This window comes from Spodoptera frugiperda, chromosome 30 (genome assembly GCF_023101765.2).
Source record: "Spodoptera frugiperda isolate SF20-4 chromosome 30, AGI-APGP_CSIRO_Sfru_2.0, whole genome shotgun sequence".
Lineage (NCBI taxonomy): Eukaryota > Metazoa > Arthropoda > Insecta > Lepidoptera > Noctuidae > Spodoptera > Spodoptera frugiperda.
Window position 1 is genome coordinate 10,295,813 of NC_064241.1, and position 25,411 is coordinate 10,321,223.

The following is a 25,411-nucleotide window of genomic DNA, read 5'->3' on the forward strand; positions in this document are numbered from 1 at the left end:
GCAAAGCAGTCACTATTTATTTTACTCTTTACCTTAGTCATCGATGTTTCTTCTAAAAGTTCTCGTCCTTGACATCGTCACCGACTTTCATTATAACCTACCTACATGTATTTATTAATATCTCTGTTTTCTCAGGTGAGTGTGAGCGAGACAGAGAGATCCTTGGTGGAGCAGGAGTGGTTCCATGGAGTGTTACCACGAGAGGAGGTTGTGAGGCTTTTGAGGGCAGATGGAGACTATTTGGTGCGGGAGACTACGAGGAACCATGCGAGGCAACTGGTGCTGTCTGTGTGTTGGGGACAACACAAACACTTCATTGTACAGACGACCCCTGAGGTATGTATTGCAGTAGATAGTGTGCCTCTTCAGCTATTCCAAACTTTGCGCCTGCAGTTACGTCAGAGCGTCATTATAATAATGTTTTTTGATAATAAGAAAGTTTAAAACTTTCCAACAAGTCAATAGTCCTACTTAGTAAGATACTCAAGATGTCTCAACTCAAGTCCCCAAGATACAGGATTATCCTAGTTTGGGGACTAACGATACACTTAATGATAACACTAAAATTAAACAAATTGTGATATAGTATAAGACCATGATTGTGAAGTTCATTAATAAATTTATTCTTATTCTTTATTCTTCTTAACTTACAATGTACATTTTGCATACTTGTTGCTACCTCTTTATAAAGCTCTTCCGAATTCCTATGCTCCTGACCAGTCTAGATTCGCTAAGCGGTTTACACAAAAAATGTCTTGCAAAAAATATTACTAGTTACACCTGTTATTTGGAACGTTTTTTGTTTATGTTCTTAGAGTATGGACCTGACAATTGCTAGATTGCTCCGAACAGGTTTCAATGCAAATCTTCAAGTAACATTTCATAGTGAATCGATTCTAGAGCCTGGTACAGGTAGGTATAAGATACTACTTAATATCTATTCCGCATTAAAGACTAATTAGTGCTCATTTAGGTTTTGGGAACAAAACATTTCACATAGGAATTTTGAGAATTAATTTTAGGCTTGAATATAATGTCTTAGACTTTCGGGATACCTATTTAGAAACAGGAGCATTACATTGCAATGCAGGTTGTGATCATATACATATTTACTTTTTACGATTACGATAGGTTGGTTATACCTTGAAAGCTTTGTAAAATTGCACAATTCGTAAGAGGAAATTACTTAATTACATTAAGAAAGCGAATCTGCAATCAAAACGTGGTACGACAGACATTTTGCGATTTGTGAATCATAATTTTAAGTCGCATGGTCGTCAATTAATGAATCTTTTAATTTCTCAGAAGTTCGACTTGCCTAGTTCAGTTTAACGATTGAAGAATTAATTTTATAAGAATTTTAGAACATTATGAGGTCAATCGTGGTCCATTCCACTTAAAAGCTGTTCTTCTTTTTGTATGATTCATTTATTTTGTTTTGTATTTTGATTAAATTGTTGTTGTTTTGCTCAAGACGACGCAACGGGACAAATTATTATCGTTGTTGGTTGTTGCCATCCTTTATTACATGGGACTTATAACACAAATGCTGAAAAGTGGGTGTTCATTGTATAGCGGTATTAAGTGCCGTAATGTGCACCTTTGCCTACCCCTTCGGGGATCAATGGCGTGACGTTGCTTTGTAGGTTGTTGAGCTTATTAGTCTGAAAAAGAAGCAAAGAAAGAGGTAGACATCAAATGCGTAGTACAGGGAAAGCTGGCGCTAAAGGCATCGGCAATTTCACAATTTTTTGGCAAGACAACTGACAAATATTATGTTGTTGAGTTATGTCATACACTACAAAACATTAGGTATAGCTCTGAACGTAACTAACGAACGAATGCGTCATAATAGTCCATTGAAATGTTACATGAGCTTTACATTTTTTAGAGGACGCAATTTTATTTTTTGATCATGTAAGGGGGTCAATAGAAACTTAACTTGAAGTTTGTGGGGTCGCCACCCTTGTCCCTCGGCCGCCATCTTGGAAAAAGGGATGGAAACACTTTTTTTGCTATATCTCGGAAACTATGCATCGTAATAAAATTTTTAAAATCATAATTTGTAGGAAATTATTTTGCCTACAAATATGTTTCATAACTTTTTGCCCTAAATTAACAATTAAAGAAGTTATAAGTAAAAAATTGAAATTTTGTTAATAAAATTTTCTCTTTTGCTCTATAACTTTTTTTACATTTTATAAATAAATGGCTTCAGACCAATCTAGTAGAATATTTTTCGAGAAAAATTTTTCCATACAACTGTTTTCAATTTCATTCATTAGAAACTCAGTTACAGCGCTCCGAAGTTAACCGGGTTCGTCAAATTAGTCCAGTCAAATGAGCTTAAATTAGGTAAGAATCTCGGAATGCGAGATGACCAGCTGTAATTTTGTAAATACTTGTATATTGACACCCTAAAACTTGTCTCAAAACCATGGTATATATGGTAGGGTGTAAGCAACTCTTAAAATTCAAGGTCAAAGGTCCCAAAAATCGTTATTTTGCGGTTTTTTGGAAATATCTCATTTCCTATGGGTTTTTGGTATTTGTATTCATTATCAATATTGTAGAATACAAAATTCTCTACAACTTTTGTCTAAATTTTTTTTTTACATGATGAACCGTTGTCGAGTTAGAGGGCGGAGAACGCACGGTCACTGCATCACATCAGACATTTTTTTTTCAGCTAACCTATCCGTGATGGTTGGTTATGGATAGGACATTAAAAAAGACGTTATGGTTTCTAAAACCATTTTTCGTCAAATTCAATTGTTTGAAAGATAGACGCTTCCAAAGTGGAAAATTGACCGTGCGTTCTCCGCCCTCTAACTCGACAACGGTTCACCATGTAAAAAAAAATTTAGACAAAAGTTGTAGAGAATTTTGTATTCTACAATATTGATAATGAATACAAATACCAAAAACCCATAGGAAATGAGATATTTCCAAAAAACCGCAAAATAACGATTTTTGGGACCTTTGACCTTGAATTTTAAGAGTTGCTTACACCCTACCATATACAACTATGGTTTTGAGACAAGTTTTAGGGTGTCAATATACAAGTATTTACAAAATTACAGCTGGTCATCTCGCATTCCGAGATTCTTACCTAATTTAAGCTTATTTGACTGGACTAATTTGACGAACCCGGTTAACTTCGGAGCGCTGTAACTGAGTTTCTAATGAATGAAATTGAAAACAGTTGTAGGGAAAAAATTTTCTCGAAAAATATTCTACAAGATTGGTCTGAAGCCATTTATTTATAAAATTTAAAAAAAAAGTTATAGAGCAAAAGAGAAAATTTTATTAACAAAATTTCACTTTTTTACTTATAACTTCTTTAATTGTTAATTTAGGGCAAAAAGTTATTAAACATATTTGTAGGCATAATAATTTACTACAAATTATGATTTTAAAAATTTTATTACGATGCATAGTTTCCGAGATATAGCAAAAAAAGTGTTTCCATCCCTTTTTCCAAGATGGCGGCCGAGGGACAAGGGTGGCGACCCCACAAACTTCAAGTTAAGCTTCTATTGACCCCCCTACATGATCAAAAAATAAAATTGCGTCCTCTAAAAAATGCATAATTCGGCCCTCAAATTGTAACATTTCAATGGACTATAAGTGACGGAAGCAGATTTGAAATAACTATACCTACGAGTATGTCTATCAAGTTCCAGTAGGAAGTAGCTATTCTTAGCCAAACGTTGGGACTAGGTTTCCGTTCGTCAATTTAAATGATATGATGAGAGATATACCCATAGCTATAACCTATATTATTCTCCAGTGTCCTATCTTCAGGCAAAAGAATCATACCTTCCACAAAACGCTTCGTGGCGACGTAAAAGAAAGAACTGATAAAGTCATTCTCGTAATTTTAATATTAGCAAGTATAGGAATATCTCCTTTTTCATTGTCTCAACCTCCGTTTATTCTTTTTTAACAATACGCTTTTAATTTTTAGGGCCACTACCGTTTCGAAGGAGCAGCGTTCCCGTCAGTAGCTGAGCTGATAGCGTGGCAGCGGACCAGTGGAGTACCCGTGACTGCTCGATCGGGGGCTCTACTGCGACGCGCTGTGCCACGAGAGAACTGGGAGCTGAACAATGACGATGTACAACTACTGGACAAGATTGGACGAGTAAGTTTTATTTGTAGTTGCTAAATCTACCTAGGATTTTTATCACAAGATTACCTGTAGGTACAACCTTTTCGGTGATTTAGGCTTTCACAAGTGTTTGGTGTTCTCTTAATTAGGATTAGGACATCATCTGACCCAATTCCGATAACTAATATCTTGTTTAGTCTGGAAATGGAGCTGAGAGGTCTTCTTGAAAACCTCTTGGGAAGAACTTTGTATTTAGAATGTTACTAATATGTATATGTGTCTGAATTGAAGGAAATCTTGAGGGCTTTGACACATCTTACTGATGTAAAGTGAAAAAAATGAGTTAAAACCAATATTATGAGTAATAGTTTTTTTGTAGTACTTAAGGATAAAAAGTAAATTAATAAACAAAATAGGTTACTTCCTACTTTATTCATTGTTTACTTCACTCCTAGGTAATTAAAAGCTAGGTTACTTTGTAAGCTTCTAAGAATCAGGTCCATTGTTCAGCTGGACGTTATGACACAATAACTAAGGTGCATTACGTCTGTATGTATGTTTATCAATGCACCGGTCACAATAGCTGTTTGATTGTAACAATAAGAAGTTTACTGCATGCGTCACACGAAATTAGATGCATTGAATAATCGTTTATTTCAACTTGCGTATATTACGTAAAGATAAGGAACAATTCGTTCTAACGTGGTTTGGTAAATTACCTACGTAATCTTACCTATATATAGGTGCCTAGTATCAATTTGCATGGGCTCCCCCTTATTAGAACGAGGAAAATGTATTTAAATACGTGTATACGTATTAGGTAAATTATAATGAATTGTATATAAATAAATTAATTATATAAAGTCAATTTGAAGGAATTCCTTAAGTATTTTATAATGTTGGATTCTATAATTATAAATTGATACTTACCGACTATTTTGTCATTTAGATAAAACATTGATGTTCATCGCATCACCTCATTAATAGGATATGAAGCTCTTTGATAGCACGCTAGTCGTTAAATCGATTATTTGCTCTTCTGGTTCAACTACCTACTACCATAATACCAGGCTACTTTAAGGATATCGAGATTTCACTTAGTACGATGGCACTGGCATCCTACACTAAACTCTTAACGAATCTTAAATCTTAATCTTGTCTTTCTTTCACCAGGGTAACTTCGGGGACGTGTACAAGGCTCGGCTGAAGAGCACCAATCAGGAGGTAGCAGTAAAGACCTGCAGAGTAGCGTTACCAGACGAGCAGAAACGGACCTTTTTGCAGGAAGGTCGCATTCTCAAGCAGTACCAGCATCCGAACATTGTGCGGCTCATTGGCATTGCTGTGCAGAAGCAGCCCATCATGATCGTCATGGAACTTGTGCCTGGTGAGATTTTTGTTTTAAAGCTGAGTTAAGAACTTTTTTTATCATCCAATTACTTCTCTCGCTTTGGGCGGCTACTGACTTAAAACCACCCCGTTCCTACTGCTTTTCGAGCCGGAGCCCCGGTAAACCCACTATGTATTCCGCATCAGGCCCTACTAGGCGCCATCTATGTGAACTAAGAACTTAGGATAATGTTTAGGTACGGATTAGACCATATTGGAACAGGCACATAGGTATGGATTAGAAGGTAGGTAGGTGAAGAGTGGCTTGAGATGGTTAGAAGCCAGGTACATAATTTTGGGATAGATTTTCATTTAAGATTTGTGAAAAAAACATATTTATGGATACCTACATGACTCATATACTGACATAATACTTTATCTTAAAATATTATGTTTATACTTTGTACGTGGTCTGTTCAGATTGATTTGTTATTACGAATTTTCAGTTTCATTATTGAGATAAACTGAACTGAGGTTCGTTGATCTCATTTTATGGCTTAGCGAATGATAAACACATACCTGGCTACGCTAGAATATTGTAAATCTTATGTGAGTGTTCATAAAAGTCAAAGAAGCATTAAAATGACTCTAGCTTTGGCTTAAAAATGTGCTAACGCTCACTTCAATTCCTTTTCATGAAGCACTAACTCATAGCTAAGCTTAGGTTAGGTCTAGGTATTGCTAATAACCTTTAAGACCTACCTACTAACTTTTAAGACTACCTGGGTGTATTTTTCTAATGCCCCAACTACATAGGTATAACTACCGTACCGACCAGACAAATATAGTGGAATTTCAGACGCAATAAGTAGGTGCCAGGTAGCCAATATCTTCACATTAAAATACTTCGTTTTAAAAATATCTCTCATAGTTGCATATGACAGATAACATTTGCTAATTTTATACAAATATTGTTGAGTAGGTCGCCAAAATTGAATAAACATGAGTGTCATCTTTTGAGTGTGAGTTATAAAAATATGCATTTATTTTTACAATGTCTTGCGTCACACGTGGCATATCAAAAGTCTTTGGTTTCGTCTACATTCCGTGGACAGAATTACCTCTTGACCTGATTCTTTTAGTAGGTACATAATTAATTTTGAATGCTTCTTCGTTTGAGTGATGGGTATTGGGTATAAGTGTGATCTGAAGAATGACGTTAGGCTTTTATCCTATTATGTGCATTTTCCCGTTAACTTGATTAAATACTCTGTAAAGAGGTATACATACTCTAAGGTATCTAAAATTTATAGGGTTTTTCCCTCACATTGAATGATAAGTTCATCATCTTTGTTGGGATTTAGGTTATCTAAACGTTAGGTAATAATCAAAATACGAAATAGCTGTTTACGCAACAGCACCTAAGTATAGTTTACCGTGGTGTTTCGGGAGGATGTTTGTGAAACTCGCCAGCGTGGGTGTCCAGACCCATTTCAGGTTGGGTGAAACATGCATTTAAAATTATCTACCGACATTAGTTTTCAGAACACACGTGGCCATACATTTTGCTGGTAATTACGTGCAAACATGTAGTTATGGTTTTATGAGGCAAAGCGAAAGTCTCAGTAAGAGCGTTTGAACACCCGTTCATAATAAATTCCTGATTATGATGACAAAAATGTTTAGCTACGTTCTTACATATTTATACTAAGTTACATTATCTGTCATACAGTATCAAATCAGCATTTATTTCTGACATAAGTTCCAGCGATTTTTTTTATCAATAAGGCCATGTAGCAATTTCTGATCATCACCCAACTTATTTCTTCTCCTCAGGTGGTTCCCTCCTCACATTCCTTCGTACGCGAGCATCGTCTTTGAGTTCCCGGTCACTCCTGGCGATGTGTCGAGACGCTGCCGGTGGCATGCGCTACCTGGAGTCCAAGAACTGCATCCATCGGGACCTTGCAGCCAGGAACTGTCTCGTGGGAGACGACAACATCGTCAAGATATCTGACTTCGGCATGTCGAGAGAGGAGGAGGAATATATCGTGTCGGGAGGCATGAAGCAGATTCCTATCAAGTGGACGGCACCAGAGGCACTTAATTTTGGTAGGTATTTTGGTTAATTATTAGAGCAAATTGTGTTTTAAGTGGGTTTGAAAGGACCTGACAAGTTTTACTATATTGGTTTTGTTGGGTTTGAAAGGACCTGACAAGTTTTACTATTTGGATTTGTTCAAATGTTTGCATTCTTCCAGGTAAATACACATCGTTATGTGACGTGTGGAGCTACGGCGTGCTGATGTGGGAGATATTCTCCAAGGGAGACACTCCATACGCAGGCATGAGCAACTCACGAGCACGCGAGAAAATTGATACAGGTAATTATACGAAATGTAAACACACATTATTTTCATGGCATATTCCTCTCAGGAAATGATGACATTAATCTTGCACCATACTAGCCTGGTGGCAAACGGATTCCGTAGCTCTAAATACCTACATTTGCCTACTTCAGGCATCGCAAATGTACTTAGGTGATGTCTGCTTACGACCAGTCCGTCCATAAGCTTTGCTACTACTCATAGTAGTAAGAAAAAAATTACCAATTATATTTACCAATTTTATACTTACCTTCCTTTTTCTTCAGGTTACAGAATGCCAGCGCCCGAAGGCTGTTCCGAAGACGTATACGCTTTAATGCTACGCTGCTGGGAATACGAGGCAGAGAAGCGGCCACACTTCCATCAGATATACACGATCATAGACAATATTTACAATAGGTAACACTGTAGGGGTCATTTCCTGTGTTAAATATGCGACATCTTGTTCTTCCACCCTGGGTCTCCTCTCGAAGCCAGTAGAAATGTTTGATGAACTAAAACTGCGTCTATTCTATCGCTGATAAGGTGTCTTTGCATAAGAATAGTCCGTCAGCCATACAACGCATTTATTTCGAAAGTCGGCGACAAAACGGTTTCAAAAATAAGTGCCTATCTAAGAGGAAAGGACACATTATTATGAAAAATCTTCGAAGCTAAACTTAATAATTTGAAAATAACGGCTATTGAACGAAAACTTGAGTCTACTCTGCCTAGTTTATAACCAGGGTTGCGACATTAAAAATATAATTTTGTAAACATTCATTAATAAAAATAAATAATTATCTGTGTAAAATAAATATAGCTACTTTACTCATTTTTCCATTATACAATAAGCAACTGAATTCTGTATTGTCTGTTTAAGTTTTGTTATATACTTATTTTATGTGTTAAATAATAAAATTGTACTTGTATGTAGTGACTATATCTTTTGTATTATAAATGGATGTGTTGCGATACATATTTAAAAGAAACAACAGGGGCTGTGGTTATCAAACATTTTTTTCTTAAATAAGTATTCAAATGGCAGCATAAACTATATTTGGTAGCTATTGAAATGTGTTTTAAAACGAATATCCTTGTATAAAATGTGAATTACATGTCCAACGAGGATATTCTGTAATTATCAATTGGAAGTCAGCTCGATCGCTGTCCGTCATGTCCTTGGTTGTGACAATAATCGACTCGACCAATGACGGGTGAAAATGCGATCGAGTTCACTTTAACGTTTCGAATTGACAATATTACAGAATAGCTTTACAGTTTCTGAGTCTTTACCTACTTAAGAATGTAATGTCGATCTTATATTTAGCTTTTATATACCTACTTATTACTAAATTATATTCATTTACCTTCTAGTCTAGAATAATACAATTGTAAGGAATAATGTGGATTAACCTTGAACTTCAAAAATACATAGGTAAATGTTCTGAAGTAAAGACTTAATTAGAATCGCCGCCCTCTGTTGTTTCTTCTAGTATGCCTACTTATAAGCGCTAGACAGTGTTCTTTATAAGTAATCGAAGTGTTGATCTCTTACGAATGGTACTTTAGCGATAGATGGAAATAATAGTATCTAAGTACAACATATTATATCAGTTCTGACTGACATATGTACGTATATTTTGTATTCAAGTACAATGTTAAGTATAATTTAGTTTATGTATATGAAACAATATTTGTATTTGTAAAGTATAGCATCAAATGTTAGATATAGTTTAGATATAATATTAAGATACAGAATAAAACCTTTTTGAAATGAGCCTACCGTCCTGGGCAACTTATTTTATATATATCTACGTATTACATAGATTTCTAACAATGTAACTTGAGTATAATAGTAAAGTTATAGCAATGAATAAAGTCATATATTTTATAAATTTCAGTATATAATATAAACAGTATAAAAAGAAAATATTATCCTTCCTTAGGGCTTCCAATACTTTCTGAAGATTTTATAATGAAATATTTAAGTAGTTTTTTTAATTAAGATAGATGTAATTATAACTAGTGGCAATAAAGGACATGTTTGTGATATCTTTAATGCTTCCACAGATAGTGTAACAGTGTATCTAATATAAGTATTGTAACGTATATCTTCTTGCCTAGTATAATTGCATGTTATGATTAATTGATATTTTAACACAAAGTGAGATAAATGTATAGGCAGTCTAGTATTTTAATTGAACACTATACTATATTAAAACTATGTAAATATATTTCGTACAACATTAAAGTGCCAGACATTTTGGAATTCGATTTTTTTTCTTGTTTAGAATTACCCAACTTTTTCCTTTATGATTTCCTTATTAATTTATATCAGAGTTACCCAACCGATGGTAAACAGAGGGCAAAATATTGTCCGCTGACCGCAAAATAAGAAAACTACACAAGACAAGACCTAATTAAAATGGTTAAAGCTCCAATAAAATATATGTCACAATTGAGAGGATCAACTAGTATCTATAATCAAAATGTCGTTCTTATGAGAACGAACCTCGCGACTCTAGACTTTATCATAAAAAATAATAGTAATAGTGGTCCCTGGCATCACAAAAATGTAGAAATGGTCCTGACTCCAGAAATGGTTGAGAACCCCTGATTCCTAACAGAATTTAGACAATTATTCAAAAGCACAACATTTCTTTAGTTTTTCCCTAATTTAAATTAAAACAAAAACAAACCTTGAATACTTATAAATAAAGTTTATTGTACACATAAATATTTACAAATACAGTTTCATTAGTTCGTCACTAACCGCCGATGGTGATAATATTCCTAAATCGGTGAACAGCAGCGTGATATATACAGGGGGCGTATAGTCAACTAGAGGGTGTTCCTTCGACAGGTCTTTACCGGACTTTATGACACTTGACAGGTACTTGAACTCATTTGGTAAGTCCATCTCGTTCAAAGGATATATTCTAGAGAATTTGAAGCTCTCCGTCAACACAAACACTGGCTTCTTCAGTTCGTAAGCGGCTATTCCTAATGAGTAGGTTCCGATCTGAAAAAGGTAAATAAATAAAAATAAGCAATAAAAATGTAAAGATCAAGATCAAACTTAGTGGCGTGAGGCTTTGTACACCAGTAGGTCGACTGTGATTGTTTTTATCTTTATTTTTTAAATAGGGCTTTTTTCCTAATAGAGAAACATCTGCCCCATTATAGGATTCCAAATGAGTACATACTACAATGAAACAGCTAAACGGTTTAGGTTTAGCTTGTCCCTAAACTTAAATATGAAGTAATTAAATGATACAGAGATCTAACCTTTGATGATAATGTGACCAACAAGCTCTGAAACTTACCTTATTAATAATTCCTCCATTCTCTGTGACGCCCTCAGCGCCCAGCAGCACCAGGTCCACCTGTTCCATGATATAGCCGACTGCTGCGTCCAGGATGAGGGTCACATCTATACCGGCTTCTTCTAATTGTTTCTGCATTACTAGTCTGGAAATAATCACATTGTCTATTTAAGTAGTAGGTACTTTTTATTGAAACTATAGATGATGGATAATCTTTTTTACGAAGAACTGTTATACATGATAGTCCGTAATTTTAATTTAAAGATAAATGACAATGCCAGAATATCTATAGAGCTTTGCCCCACCAAAAAATATATTGTACAGGCATACCAAATGTAGCATTCTATTGCTGCTCTATTAGTGATAACTAAATACAGGATTAAAAGCCTTTAGAGCTTGCGGTTTCTATATAAATCTAAGAACAAAATATTACATTTAGGTTAGGTACCGGTTTAGATTAATTGCAGTTATAATGGTAGAAATAATAAAATTAAGTGCTTTATATTATTACAATGCTATCATAGGGTGTTTAGCTATGAAAGGAAGGAATGTCATCACCAATATCACCTTTAGTAATCCTACTTTTCATTCATAGCCATAACGAAACAACAATGTAAACAGAACAGACAGAGCGAATGTCAAATAATGACTTTTTGGACATAACTGACACAAGCACGCCAATGACGTTTCGTTACATCTGATCACTTACGTTCAAATACGAAATAATAATTAGAATAAGCATTCATTATAATATATATTATAAAAATAAATAAATTAACTAACAGTATGTATTTATATTATACCAAATTCATATTAAAATCCGTACACGTTACATTAATAAAACTTTTTTTATTGAATGACTCGTTTTGTTCCTTGTGCAAGCGTACTAAGAAACGCAGATAGTCGCGATAAATACAGGAAATAGGCCTTGGATTTTTTAGATTCTTTTTATTTCCTAATTTTTATCCGCAACCTTATTAGAATAATAATTAAGTAACCAGGGGTCTTATTTTCATTGCATAATATTGATTAATTTACATTTCTTGTACATTGATGAAATTAAGTGGGGCAGGATCTGGCATTGTCATTTAAAGTCCTTCTTGATTCCTACAAGAACAAGGTACTAAGAAGATTACTTATTTGTCATAAACTAGTGTAATGGTATACTTACCATTGTAGAGGCTTAAAGCTAAAGACAACATTTTCGTTTATTCTGTTTAATTTATCAGTTGCTAAAAAATTTAAATGATGGCAATATTATAGTCATAATAAGGAGTACTTACCCGCTATTGTCAGGGCCGGACATTGTAACAAATACTTTAAACCTTTTATTTGCTTTAGCTGCTTCTATCATGGCTTGTAGGACCACTCTTGATCGGGAGTGTGTCAAAATTCTCTGGAACATGAAGTTTATGATTAGCTCAGGCAAACTAGGCTACACTACAAGAACTAGCCAAAACAGTAATTGATATTTTATGGTAATAATAATAATACATTCAAAGTTCCCTTTATATATTATGGAGTACAGTTTAATAAAGAATAAATTAAATATTTTCTGGTAAATAGCCATGCTTTGCAATGCACACTCGTAGCATTTAACAAGACACAAGTGATTTGCAGGCATTTTAAAAAGGAAGCAATACGACATCTCATCTTTAATCCGTGAAGGCAAAGGTGCACATTATAGCATGTAATGCCTCTATAAAATGTGCAAGCACTTTTAACCATTTGTGTTAAGTATATGTCCCATATAATAGGTGGTGAGCTTTGGGAGCAGGAATACATTCTTATTTAGGTTTGAAGGATGTATATGAATAGCCATGCTTTGCCCATGAACACTTGTTGCATCCAAGCAGTCACAAGTGATTTGTGGGCCTTTTAAAAAGGATGCAATGCAACATCTCGCATTTTATCCCCGAAGGGTTAGGCAGAGGTGCACATTACGGCACGTAATGCCTCTATACAATGTACACCCACTATTCACCAGTTCACCTTTGTGTTATAAATCCCATATGTGTAAGCCTTTGGAGAAGGAGTACACTCTTATTTTAGTTTGAAGGATGTATATGGTATATCTACACTTGGCCTGGTTGTCATACAATTGTTGTGATACAATGAATACTTACATATCCATCATTTATGGCATGTGCTGCTATGTTGGCTACCTTCCCTCTAGCCTCCAGTAAGGTGTTCAAAAATATGTGACCTCTTTGCAGCATAATTTGTTCACACTCTTCAAAGGACTGGAAAATACAAAAATGATAATAATAATGAACTGAATGGTAACAATAAAATATTAATTATAGACAACATCTAACCTGAACAAATTTGATTATAGTCTGGCAAATGATTGCAGGTGAATATATAAAAAAAACGTTAAATAGATAAATGATTAAATAGATGATGTTGATAACACTTAGTACAGAAGACATTCACAGCTGAACAAAGGCTTTTCTTTTTTGAGGAGATTTCCCATAGTACCAATGGAGCATCCATTGGGGATTGCAGTTAGTTAACCAAAAACTAATGATGTTGCCCAATCTTCAGTAGTTTAAGGACTTTCAAGTACCTAATTATAATGTTTATTAATTTCTTACCTTAACATCAAGCTTGGCAAAAGTAATAAACCTCATGAACAGCTCACATCCCGAGGAGATGGCGGTGACGGGCTGGTCACAATGTTTCATGGCATCTACAGCCAACTGCAGGTTCAGATCCAGCTCTCTAACTGTTGCCACTGGTAGGATAAATATTAAAACATACCTAAATCATGGGACATCTCAATTATACGACAAACACAAACATCCATGGCCCATGTCCCTTTTACTTGTTAATTCTTAAATTTATGTGATCATAAGGTGTGATATTGCATTTGGGTTATTTATTTATTTCTATACAGCACATACAGAATATAGGAAATCTTAATTATCAAACTGAGGTATATAGGTACTGCATATTCCTGTTGAAATTTGTACCTATTAATAGAAGTCTATAAGTAAGTCTGATTCCAAATGCAATGAGACAGTAATTACCTAGTTTACTAAACATATTTTATTCAGTATTATCTTAGTTTCAACTTTTAATGATTTCTTAGCAACTAGTATTATAGCTAGTTATGTAGGGCACCCTAAATAAATTGTAGTTGACCTTGGAAATACTTGTAGTTGGACTATGGTTATGATAAAAGTTCAGATTCAACAAATCAATAGATCTCATAACACTGAAAAATAATAAGAAAGGTTGTACTTATGCAAAAAATGTATAGAGGTAAGGTAAGTAGGTACACATGGTACCTTGTTGAAAAATCAAATTATCGTGATGAATGATGCAAGAGTAAGGTAGATATATGAAGTGTAATTTAACTTTGTTTTTTGTTTATTTACCTTTGTAGTTTTCTATAACAGATAATAACGTCCTAATGGCAGCAACTCCTGCTGATACATCCTCTTCCTCCTTCAATATTTTTAGAAAGATTTCTTGAACTTCTGAAAATAGTAGAACACACAATACATGAAAATTCACCATTAGAGTTAGTAAATTTTATTCTTTCCTTATTTTAAGTCAAATTTATATTTCATACCTTCTTTCTTCATTTTGGTAATTGAATTGTTTAATTGATAGAATAGGCAAAATAATTTAAATTTGTTTACGTATCATACATCACACAACATAACCTTAAAACCAACAAATGTCAATTTAAGACAAGCAAGCTCGACAAGCTGTCAAAGTTACGTTTAGAAACACAGAATTTTACAGAAAGACTTCATTGTATAAAAAAATATATAATGATAATTAAAACAAAAAAGAAACAAAAATAAAAAAAATATTAATTGCCTACGGAAGTTTTATTATTATCAGCAATTAGTAATATTCCAAATGTAATTATCTTATTCGAACAGGAATAACAGGTCAATTATAAAACAGACGTTTTTTAGGCGAGAACAGGAGCAGTTCATTAACTTGTGTTGAAATATTTAATCACTGTTACTTATTTATTTAACTAATTAGTTACATGCCATCAACAACTATTTAAAATCCATCGTAAATTTTAAATGAGTTAAACTGTCTAGGGAATAAATATAATGTTTGACTGATGTCTAATTAAATAGATTGGCGATTGTTCAGATAAGTACTTACTCAAAATGGATAAATATGGACTAATTAACCAGTTTTACTTGAGTACCTATTTATCCAAAAAATAGATAAACACTCAGTATTTACTCAGTTGTTTTTCATTTTGGGTAGGTATAGTATCTGTCTTATAGGTCTATCTAATTAATCAGTAAGTAAAGCAGTAGTACTTGGTAGTATCTACTTGGGTAATCCCAAGTAAAGCAGTATTACTTGGTAAGGTTATACAGACAGGATATTTTATGATAACACTTGTACTTCCCGGCTGCTCACCGTATTATTATTGTAAGCAGCTGCTGTAAACTAACGCACACAGCCTTGTTGATGCAAACAATTAATAGTGGGAACTACGAGACCAGTATCACGACCTAAGGATACTCACTGACCGAGAAAACCCTCTAGGAGGCATTTGGTTAAAGGTAAAAACATAAGAGTAATTAATAAAAACTGGCATATGAGCGTCGCACCCACCGACTTATCATTACACTGGTCAAATAAAAATACATTGGCAAGAGAACTTTGTAGGTAACTAAATACTGTTAACTACGTGCTTACTGCGCGAACGCACACATCTAGAACCTAGCAGGACGTAGGTGATAAACCTGCTTAGATGTTAGATCTACTTAGTAACTCATCACGTGTGAAATAAATATAGAAGTTTATAATAATCAAGAACATAAATCATCGATATCCGTAATAAACATTTATTATCAACATTCGCAATAACAACTTCTCTGTAGGTAATGGAAATATCGACGAACACCCCATAATGCAGCGGTTAACGCCATCTATTATCACATTGGAGGAACTAAATTAAGCGGGAACACGACACAATCATCCCGAATTTCCTTTGATGGCGGTCTAAGATTTTCTTAAAACAATTAAAGGAAATGACGCGTTGTTTCTGTTAGTTAGCGAGGGAAAGTCATGGCCACAGCTCTCTAAGTTGACGTTGGTTATAGTGTTACTGGTAGTTGCGTGGGCTAGACGCGTTTTATGGATAGCAGACACTGCTTGTTTACTAAAACACCGGTATTCATTGTGAACTATTGTTGAAGTACCGACCAAATATGGGAAACTCCGCATCTGTCAAGCTGAACGACAAACGACGGTGGCAGTAAGTTTATAATATTTTGATTGACTTCCTTTAATTAATTATATTAGATCTTTTTATGATTAACACCTTACAATGTGAACTGAATTAGTTATATATAAATAGATAGTTTGATTTTAATTAAGCAGACCTGCGTACCTACGTAGTTTAAAATGTAACGAGGAAAAGTTAAACATGGTATTATTTTACAATTGTTTTGGCAATTTATACGTGTGGATTAGCATTTCGTAGGTCGTGGGTAATGTTGTAATTCTACCTGTTTTGTAGGGAATAAACAAAACAAGAACTTATTTTTCTTTAATTAGGTACTAAAACAAATATCATAGCGTAACTGATTTAGGACCTAAAAGCCATAATGTTATGGACGAAAATTAAATTGAACTTTTGTTTACAATTTTACATCTACTTAAAAAATTAGCAGTAATTATGTCACTTTAACTAGGTAATGTTCTAGTAGATAGAATGTTCTACAGTTTTGTCGCAACGGTCTTGTTTCATAGGTGACAGTTAAAATGTTGAATCACTTAGGATTCGTTTGAATTTGAATACAATAATTATTTGTTTGTATTTGAAAGTTCAAGGTAATTAACTAACGTAGAGTAGGTTAGGTTCATATTTTTTGAAGACTTGGGCGCCTTCCATGTAGGTACCTTAGTTTTTTAGGGATAAAAGACTAGGGAGTGTGGGATTTTTACCTCTCTAAAACCACCCTGGTGGCCACCCTCAGCACCTATAAGGGGCACCGAGTCCTCTTAGTAGACCTGCTTAGGAGCCCACCCATATATACGCACCTACGACATCGAATTAAAAAAAAAAAAGTTTCTTTTTGAAATTTTTGAGGGGATGGGGAGGGCTGGACTAGGTCTATTTCAATGGTGATATTCATACAAGCACTAACAACACTTCACTTTATCTAAGCGCGAATGCTGAAAAAGGGATCTTGGATGCGGTTTTTAAGTTTTAAGTAGTAAACCTCTGCCACACCTTGTGAATTAAAAGGTTGTTGTGTTTATTTGTAAACAACTTCAATTGCATTCGGCCAGTGGGTCATCTTAGGGGCGGATTTCATTGATTTCGATTTTTAGTAGCAACCACACTTTGAGAAACACACACTTTGCGGATTTTTTACCTAGGGCTCAACGCACTTGTGTCTCCTCTGGTGTTGTGGGTGTCAATGGGCGGCGCTGATCGCTCACCACGAGGTGACCGTTCTACCTATCCCTTAGTTAGATAAATAAAAGGGTTGATGTTATGTAATATCTCGGTAATTAACTAGTTAAGTTACACTACAACTGCAATCAATCAATTAGGCTAAGTAAATAGATATTACCTAGATTGGTATACCTACCTAATGCTAAGCTCACAATAGGCGGCAGTGCATTGTTCTAATGTTCGTCAGCGACCTTATCTAGATCAGTGGCGCGATAACAGACATTATGTTTAGTTACTGTTTATTATGATATTGTCTACGTCATAGCCCATATGCATAGTCTACACATAACATAATATTATGTTTTACGAATCTTTGAAGTTACATATCGTCTTAAAATGTATTATCGATTCATGTAGCACCTTACCTAGTCTTCCCCACTCAGTACCTAATTCCCCAAACAGTGCAATTTTTAAAGAAGGTTTCCTTCTAATTTTTAGTACCTAATATTAATTAATTTACTAATCTATAGATCGCATCTGATTTGGATTTCTACTGTCGTATTATTTCTTATATATTTTCTTTAAATTGTATGTCATTTTTTGTAATTCAATTAAATTTAATTTGCATGTTTTTTGCACGTGTTTTCCTTTAATTGAAATATCACAAGACTTTCATCGTGTATAGTAAATTTTATTTTAGCTTGCAAGTGTTTCCTTTGTTGGGAGTCCAAATAAACAAATTAAATGGGTCTAGCTAAGTATGTACCTTACCTATACTATCTAATATCAAGCTATAAAGAACGTTAATGCTTTTATAAGTGAACCAAACCAATTCATAATATTTAATATTAAAAACTAAATACTTTGAAATATTGCCCTATATTCTTCGTAGTCATATTAACGTATCGATGTTATGTAGTAATAATAAGTATTTAAAAAACCTATAGCCTATAAATAGTGTTAAACATAAGTAATCGATATGCTTAGTAGAAATAATAATGAATGTGTCATAGCGTGTTTATTTGTGTAATGATGTCAGTAGAAAAATATAGACATATTTTAAACACTGCATCTACATTGACCGGGAGATTTTGGGTTCACTGAGGACAAACACAATAACATTAGCTACGGGTTTTTATTTAGGCGCAGACAGACAGACTGAAAGACAGACAGGATGTTATTAGTCACATAGGCGGCTAGCTCAAAGGAGCATTGGAGCGATAAAATCTAACAAAATCCATAAAAAAAGTATATGTAATCTATACAATACAATAAATGAATAAACATTTTTCCATAAAAGTAATCAATTAATTAATATTTTAATAATACGTATCAATTGTTTGAAGCACTTAATTTTTTTATCATTTTCTAAGAGTTTACCGCTTTGCTGCACCTTTGAGTCTGCCGCCCACATGCACATGTAACTATTTAACACTTACCTATCTACAAATATCTATTTTAATTTTGGGTTATTCTTGAACTATGCATGAACACATCTATAGCTAAGTTCATCTTTATCTATATTAAAAATGATAAGATACATACATTAAATCACGCTTATTTTATTATCAATACATTTTTTTCGTATGGTCATTAATAAATGCATTCTTGCATTTATGATGGATATGGGTTTGAGTGTCTTAAGGCAGTCAGTTTAATCTATCGCTCTGGAATAGTCTAAAATGGGTTTTAAAAGTGTATAGACCACACACAACCTCCTTACATTTTGAAAGTGAAAAGAGACCAAGTTTTATCGCTAATTGTGCAAAAGTGCAAAAATAGGGAATGAATTCATTTTCTGAATTCTGAACTTTATTATAAAGTCCTAAGGGTTATGTGTTGTCGACAATAAGTCGACAAAACAGACAATATAACACGAAATCTAAGCAGCAACGAATCGGGAATCTTCATCGTTACATTTGGTAAGCAAATAATCAGAGCGAAACCTTTCCTTGGCCTCGTAAACACTATAGATTCTAAGGCCATCGTGTTGTAAAGTAAATTTATATATAATTATATTTTATATTGTATAATATTTATTTCTTTTTAACTATCATTTAGATGAGGTAATGATTTAGGAGTTATGAGTTAGTCAAGGATTCTAACGCCTGTACTGCTATGAGTACATTTTTTCTGATTAAAGAGTTTCTCAAAACCTTTAAAATAACGCCCAATATGTTTAGTCTCGCAAAAGCAGACGTATTGATAAGAATATCATGTAAAATGGTAGCAAAATCTGTCTGTATTCCTAAAAATCTAATTTATATTAAACAACTGCTTATTTTCAATAGTGGATTTCTTGGGGCTGATGACACATAAAACTAACATACACTAGACATTTACAGTGAGTGGCCAACTTTATCGATCGACAATAATTTTGAAGTCCGTTTAACTATTCAATTGATAGGCTTCAAATTTGGGTCATAGTGTCATTCACATTTGGTCAAGTCATTCTCCCATAAAAAGACCCATGACGTACCTATACGTAGATACTATAAGAATCAACTTAACCAACAAGGATATTTTGCCTTAGACATAGACACCACAAAATATAACTGGTTTTGTATAAATGATAGATTACATAGGGAAGTATAATTATCTTCTTACTCGAGAAGCGATTTTCCGACATTTTAGTACACGGTAAAAATACTCTGTCTGGTATGGGGATTCATCAGACAGAGTATATGTTCGGTGCGGGTCTCCGGCTCGTAGCAGGAGTTAGGTCCGATACTCCCTCTCGCCTCGGAGTAATTCGATGATTTTCCTTCCTTCCGCATAAAAATAATAAAATAACGACAGTGTATTTTTGGACTTCTTCGATCAAAAAAATCTAAGGAACGGTATTGAGTTTGGAAATGGACCAATACTCTTAGTACAAGTTTGCTTTACGTTTAAAGAAACGAGGGTGTGAGAAACGAAATGAAACTCGTACTGAGGGTACAGGCTTTTATATCCATACAATTCTTCATACAGTTAAGTTTTTTGTCACACTATGGGTTTTCTGTACTACAAGGCCGTCCGACTTCCTCATAAAACTTTGCGTCTCTAACGGTGCGTTCCAATAAACTACCGATCGGTAAATTTGCTTACGAGCCGTAGAATTTTGACACATTTTGTATGGAGCTTATGTCAAAATTCTACGGCTCGTAAGCAAATTTACCGATCGGTAGTTTATTGGAACGCGCCGTAATTGTGGTCCAGTTTGCGCTGAGTAATATTGACTTTTATTGCCAACGTTACTTACGCCCAGTCATGTTCGTTAGTCACTAGATTTATGACCTTACTATACTATACTATGTTGCTTATTGTATTCTGTTATCGCAGGGTTACCTTCAGCTGCATCGGGTTCCTAACTGTTACTGTAGCTAGAAGGTTTAGCTAGGAAGTGATACAATTAGGTTTATTTTAAGCTTGTATGTACCTAGTTATGCGGAACGATATTGTATGACCTTATTTTTGTCTAAAAATATCTTAAAATACTATTTAATAAATAACTCCTACTCTTCCTACTTCGTTCATGGTTCGTTTACTCAATTTCCTAAATTATTTTTATTTTCATAGGCTGGTAACCTATCGATTTTTTTGGAAGTGGTTAGGTATCTGTGTTATTACCCTAGGGGTGTCATATTCCGACTCGGATCTGCGGACTGCTTAGCGGGTTCCTACGGCTCTGGCTCGAAAAGCAGGATTAGGAACGGGGTGGTTTTTAGTTAGTAAGAGTTTGATACTCCCTCTCGCCTCGCCCAAGGTGGGAGAAGGCAAGGATGATTTTCTACCATTACAAAAAGGGGTGTCAAATCGAGGATTACAAAACCTTTGAGAACATGATGATAATAAAATTGCGAATTTATACCGCGACCGTAAGTAGTGATCTAATATCATTAAAATCTTCCGCTCACAAGACAGGATATAATAGAATGTATGACTGTATTCTTAGAACTTTTGGTCAAGGCAACCAAACCGAGTATTAAAGGTTACAAGTCCACAATACACACCAGCATAGTAATTACACTACAGAAACAATCAACTGTACCTATCATAATTTGGCCTCGAATTATCTCCGTACTTTGCAGACAGACCGGCGGCCATTACAAGATACCGAATTATCAAGATTTATGTACCGAACACACAGAAACGGAGTAAAATAACTAATTGTGCAAAACGTTTTATCCGTTCATTCACATTTGCCTCTGTTTTGTAATTTACTGGTTTCGAAATTCCCATATTGCGCCCGTTCACGAAGTTTGCAATGTTAGAGTAAAATATTGTTTTTAAATAGTTTTTTAATGTTGTGCCACTATTGTCATACATTTAACTTGAGTTGTGGCTTTTACCAGTCAGGTTAGTTGGGGTTGACCTTGAATTGCCCAGTTAGTGAATTTCCGTAATTTCCTTTAAAGTTGAACAGTTACTTAATGACTGTTTGTCAGTGAGTAATTTTGATCTCTATAATAGCATTAATCTGTAATGAGAATCAGAATTTACACATTTATATGTGTGACTGGTTTAGATAGTGTCAGTTACAATATCTCCTACGTCCTCGTACGCCCTGGTTTCCTCAGGCACCGATGGCATCAAAGATTACTTAGTGATACGTCAAACATTTTTCTTTCCCATGCGATAATCTGACAACGTGACAGCCCTGACCTCGAAACTTTCATTTAATACTCATTGTGCACATTAATGAACGCGTCGTTACCACACAAGTGTCAACCACATATTACCCCCCACTCTTGGGAATATACGATAGAAATTACTATGTATATGTATAGCCACAATTTTCCAAACAAAATAAGTGTGGAAAACCTGTCCATATAAGTATAATGTACATTATATTTTCACTTTCCACTATAACAGGCGTACAGCACTCTCTCCTAGATGCGTATGATTATGCGTAGGCGCAGGTATTTGCGTAGTTTCGTCAGAACGCTACGTCTGCGCAGTGCAACTGTGCAACTCACTACACTACCATTACTGCACTTACCACACCGTGATTTGTGTAACTGCGTTATGATTACATGTAGTTTTAATAAACGGTAGCCAACATGTTCATTCTATAAATATCTAGTTAGGCAGTGTTTTCTAATGTCTTTTACTCATGATAGCTTTTTATTAAAGAAAATATATGATTTACTCTATAAAATATAGCCTGATTATTTGATTTGCATATAATAAAATGCTATTTTCGTTGATTGAATTTATAAGAGAATGTAGGAAAGGTCCCTTTATATGTTTACCTTAAATAAATTGACAGACGACGCCTTAATTTGGATCTATTTGCTGTTACGAATATAGCTATGAAATTTTTATAGTCTATTCAAACACTAACGGCGCGTTCCAATAAACTACCGATCGGTAAATTTGCTTACGAGCCGTAGAATTTTGACACATTTTGTATGGAGCTTATGTCAAAATTCTACGGCTCGTAAGCAAATTTACCGATTGGTAGTTTATTGGAACGCGCCGTAAAACTAAACCAGTTATTTATTTTTAGCTGTAATCTAGTCCCTCTGCACGGCAAAAGACTCCCTACCTTCCCTCCACTCCTCTCCATCAACCAGTTATAAAACTAAATCAGTCATAAACAACATAAATCAAAAGTAAGTAAACCAAGAGTGTCGGTGTCATCAGACCGGTGCACGATGCGCAGGAGTTGCCCCATCGCTCAACGTCGCCTGTCATTATGGCGGCTACTTTTTGTCTGACTTGCAAAACTAATGTAATGTTCGGTTCTTCGGTTACATCAATCCCAACGTTTTTTTGTTTTCTAATTCAACATTGTGTTGTAGACAAAATAATTATTTGGCTTGTCCTTGTAAATTATGCACTATTATAATAATACCAATCTAATCATATTATTATATGTGTCTAACAATAATTAAAGTAATATTTATGGCTGGCTTTATTTTTGGGCGTTTGTCAACATTTACTGTTCTTGTAGGAATACAAATAGGAAAATAGGAAACGTCACGTGATCGGAGTTAGGTTACAAACTGCCGCAATCAGAGTCATTTAATTATTACTTAAACTATTCCTTAGTAACGATTTTATTCCGAAAACAATTGCTAAGGACTGGGTTAAGTGACCATTAAATGACACCGAGTACGGCAGTAATTTATTTAGAGAAAGTTACTCACTGTTTTTTGGCGTCTAGTTTCAGTATTAGACATAACTAGGCGTTTAAATATTAAAATAAAGATGCTATAAAATATAAAAGATCTTCAGCTAGACGATGAAACATGGAAAAAATATAGTGCATTGCAAAAGGCCTCGGTATAATGTTTTCATATAACTTAATGTTGTAGGTTGAACTAATTTGCAAAACATCGTATGTTTTCATAGTTTAAGCACGTACGGTACGTAAGGTACGTCTAAACGAAGGTACTTTACTATTAACTACTTCCATTCTATCTATTCTTTTATTCTTACGTATCAATAGAACTATTGTATAATATGCATTCTTGTTTTTTTGAGTTGGGAAAATCATCCAATGACTTCTCTCGCGTAGGGTGAGTGACAGGGAGTTTCAGACCTTTACTGACCAAAAACGTTCCTATTCCTGTTCTTTGAGCTGGAGCCGTCGCAACCCTTTTGGTAGTCCGCAGCTCTGGTTCAGGGATCAGCCCTATCTGTGATGGGTGTACTCTGGAAAAAGTAATTTATTGGATAGATTCAATTTTCCATTTCGATTTGCTAAGAGCTTGTAACAGCAATCAACTACGTCATTGCGTATATTCCTAAATTATAGTGTTGCCCATGGTATGAATGTAAATTGTCGTAATGGGAGTGGGACGCGACTTAAAATGTCAGAATAATTAAAATAATGACTGCAAACACGGTACATTGAAGGAAATGTAGGTAATACTGTTAACCCTTCAAGTGTCTTATTTATGTGGGTCTTTAGAGTCGGAAGACTTGTCTTCAACACTTCTCAACAGCCTATAAATGGTCACTGCTGACTAAAGGTCTCTTCTTACACGGAGAAGATTTCATCATGTCAGTCAGTCAGTGGGGCGTAAAATCATCCAATATCTCGCGTTGGGTGAGGCGAGAGGGAGTGTTAGAGTCATACTTACTAAAAACCACCCTGTTCCTCCTGCTTTGAACTGGAGTCCCAGTAAACGACATTATTACCTTAAACATGAAATTCAACATGCTTTAAACGTAGGTAAATATGACCGACGACCTAACTGTCATTGATAAGCCGCAATCAGGTCAAATGTCTATGCACTAGACACCTAGATAATCGTTATCAACATCAATACAGTGCTCGATTATGTATGTATATCACTTCCTTGTTTCTAGATATTTGTACATATGTATAATTGTATGTATTTATTGGATAACCACTAATTTTATCAGAGTTTTTTTTCACTAATGGTTAAGGTAAACTTTGTAAATATTCTATTTAATGCGATTTAAAAATGTTCAAAGCATTTATTTTAATTCGAGTACAGTTCAACCTTTGATTTTAAATATGCTTTTTATTATATATTAGCTCATTTAATTACACATTAAATATAATTAACGAATCATCATAATTATAGTAAAAGAGCCATAAAATAACAATTTCAAACATGAATCTCTAACAAGTAATTATATAACCTCCTAATAGGTATTGCCCTATCACGCTGTATAACATGCGCTTTCTGCCCTTGGCCTGATCTTGATCGACCTGCGCAATGCTCATACGCAGCTCATGCGAACGTCATGTCAGGTCCGCCATGACAGAATATTGTAAACGACATCCGTTCTACTGCAGTGACATTGTAACTAATCTTTTGACCTTTTTTTAATGGGCCGGAAGAGCTTTAGATTTTTGCTATAAATCTATTAGCCTAGGTTATTACCTAGCTAAGATATTTAAAGCAAAAAA

General features: G+C 34.6%; 3 protein-coding genes across 6 annotated transcripts in view; 2 read left to right on the forward strand and 1 right to left on the reverse strand.

Moving 5' to 3' along the window:
• The window catches only part of LOC118270045 (tyrosine-protein kinase Fer), a 51,323-nt gene extending 41,242 nt beyond the window's left edge, over positions 1-10,081 (forward strand). For all 4 annotated transcript variants that reach the window (XM_035585491.2, XM_035585490.2, XM_050707031.1 and 1 more), the window contains 6 exons: positions 136-336; positions 3,971-4,147; positions 5,288-5,501; positions 7,280-7,555; positions 7,705-7,827; positions 8,097-10,081. In XM_035585491.2, coding sequence (XP_035441384.1) covers positions 136-336; positions 3,971-4,147; positions 5,288-5,501; positions 7,280-7,555; positions 7,705-7,827; positions 8,097-8,233 — 1,128 coding nt within the window. In that variant the 3' untranslated portion in view covers positions 8,234-10,081. The remainder of the gene's footprint in view (positions 1-135; positions 337-3,970; positions 4,148-5,287; positions 5,502-7,279; positions 7,556-7,704; positions 7,828-8,096) is intronic.
• Positions 10,082-10,512: 431 nt separating this feature from the next.
• Positions 10,513-14,804, reverse strand: LOC118269579 (translation initiation factor eIF-2B subunit alpha). The gene is made up of 7 exons (XM_035584747.2): positions 14,719-14,804; positions 14,522-14,623; positions 13,736-13,875; positions 13,265-13,381; positions 12,422-12,534; positions 11,139-11,283; positions 10,513-10,834 (listed from the first exon to the last, which is right to left on the reverse strand). Exons 1-7 carry the CDS (start codon positions 14,729-14,731, stop codon positions 10,553-10,555), a joined length of 912 nt encoding a protein of 303 aa, XP_035440640.1. The 5' UTR covers positions 14,732-14,804; the 3' UTR covers positions 10,513-10,552.
• A 1,419-nt stretch (positions 14,805-16,223) lies between these two features.
• Positions 16,224-25,411, forward strand: part of LOC118269578 (NADP-dependent malic enzyme) — a 51,576-nt gene continuing 42,388 nt past the window's right edge. Inside the window, exon 1 of the mRNA XM_035584745.2 lies at positions 16,224-16,386. Within this exon, the coding sequence (XP_035440638.1) occupies positions 16,340-16,386 (47 nt within the window). The 5' untranslated portion in view covers positions 16,224-16,339. The remainder of the gene's footprint in view (positions 16,387-25,411) is intronic.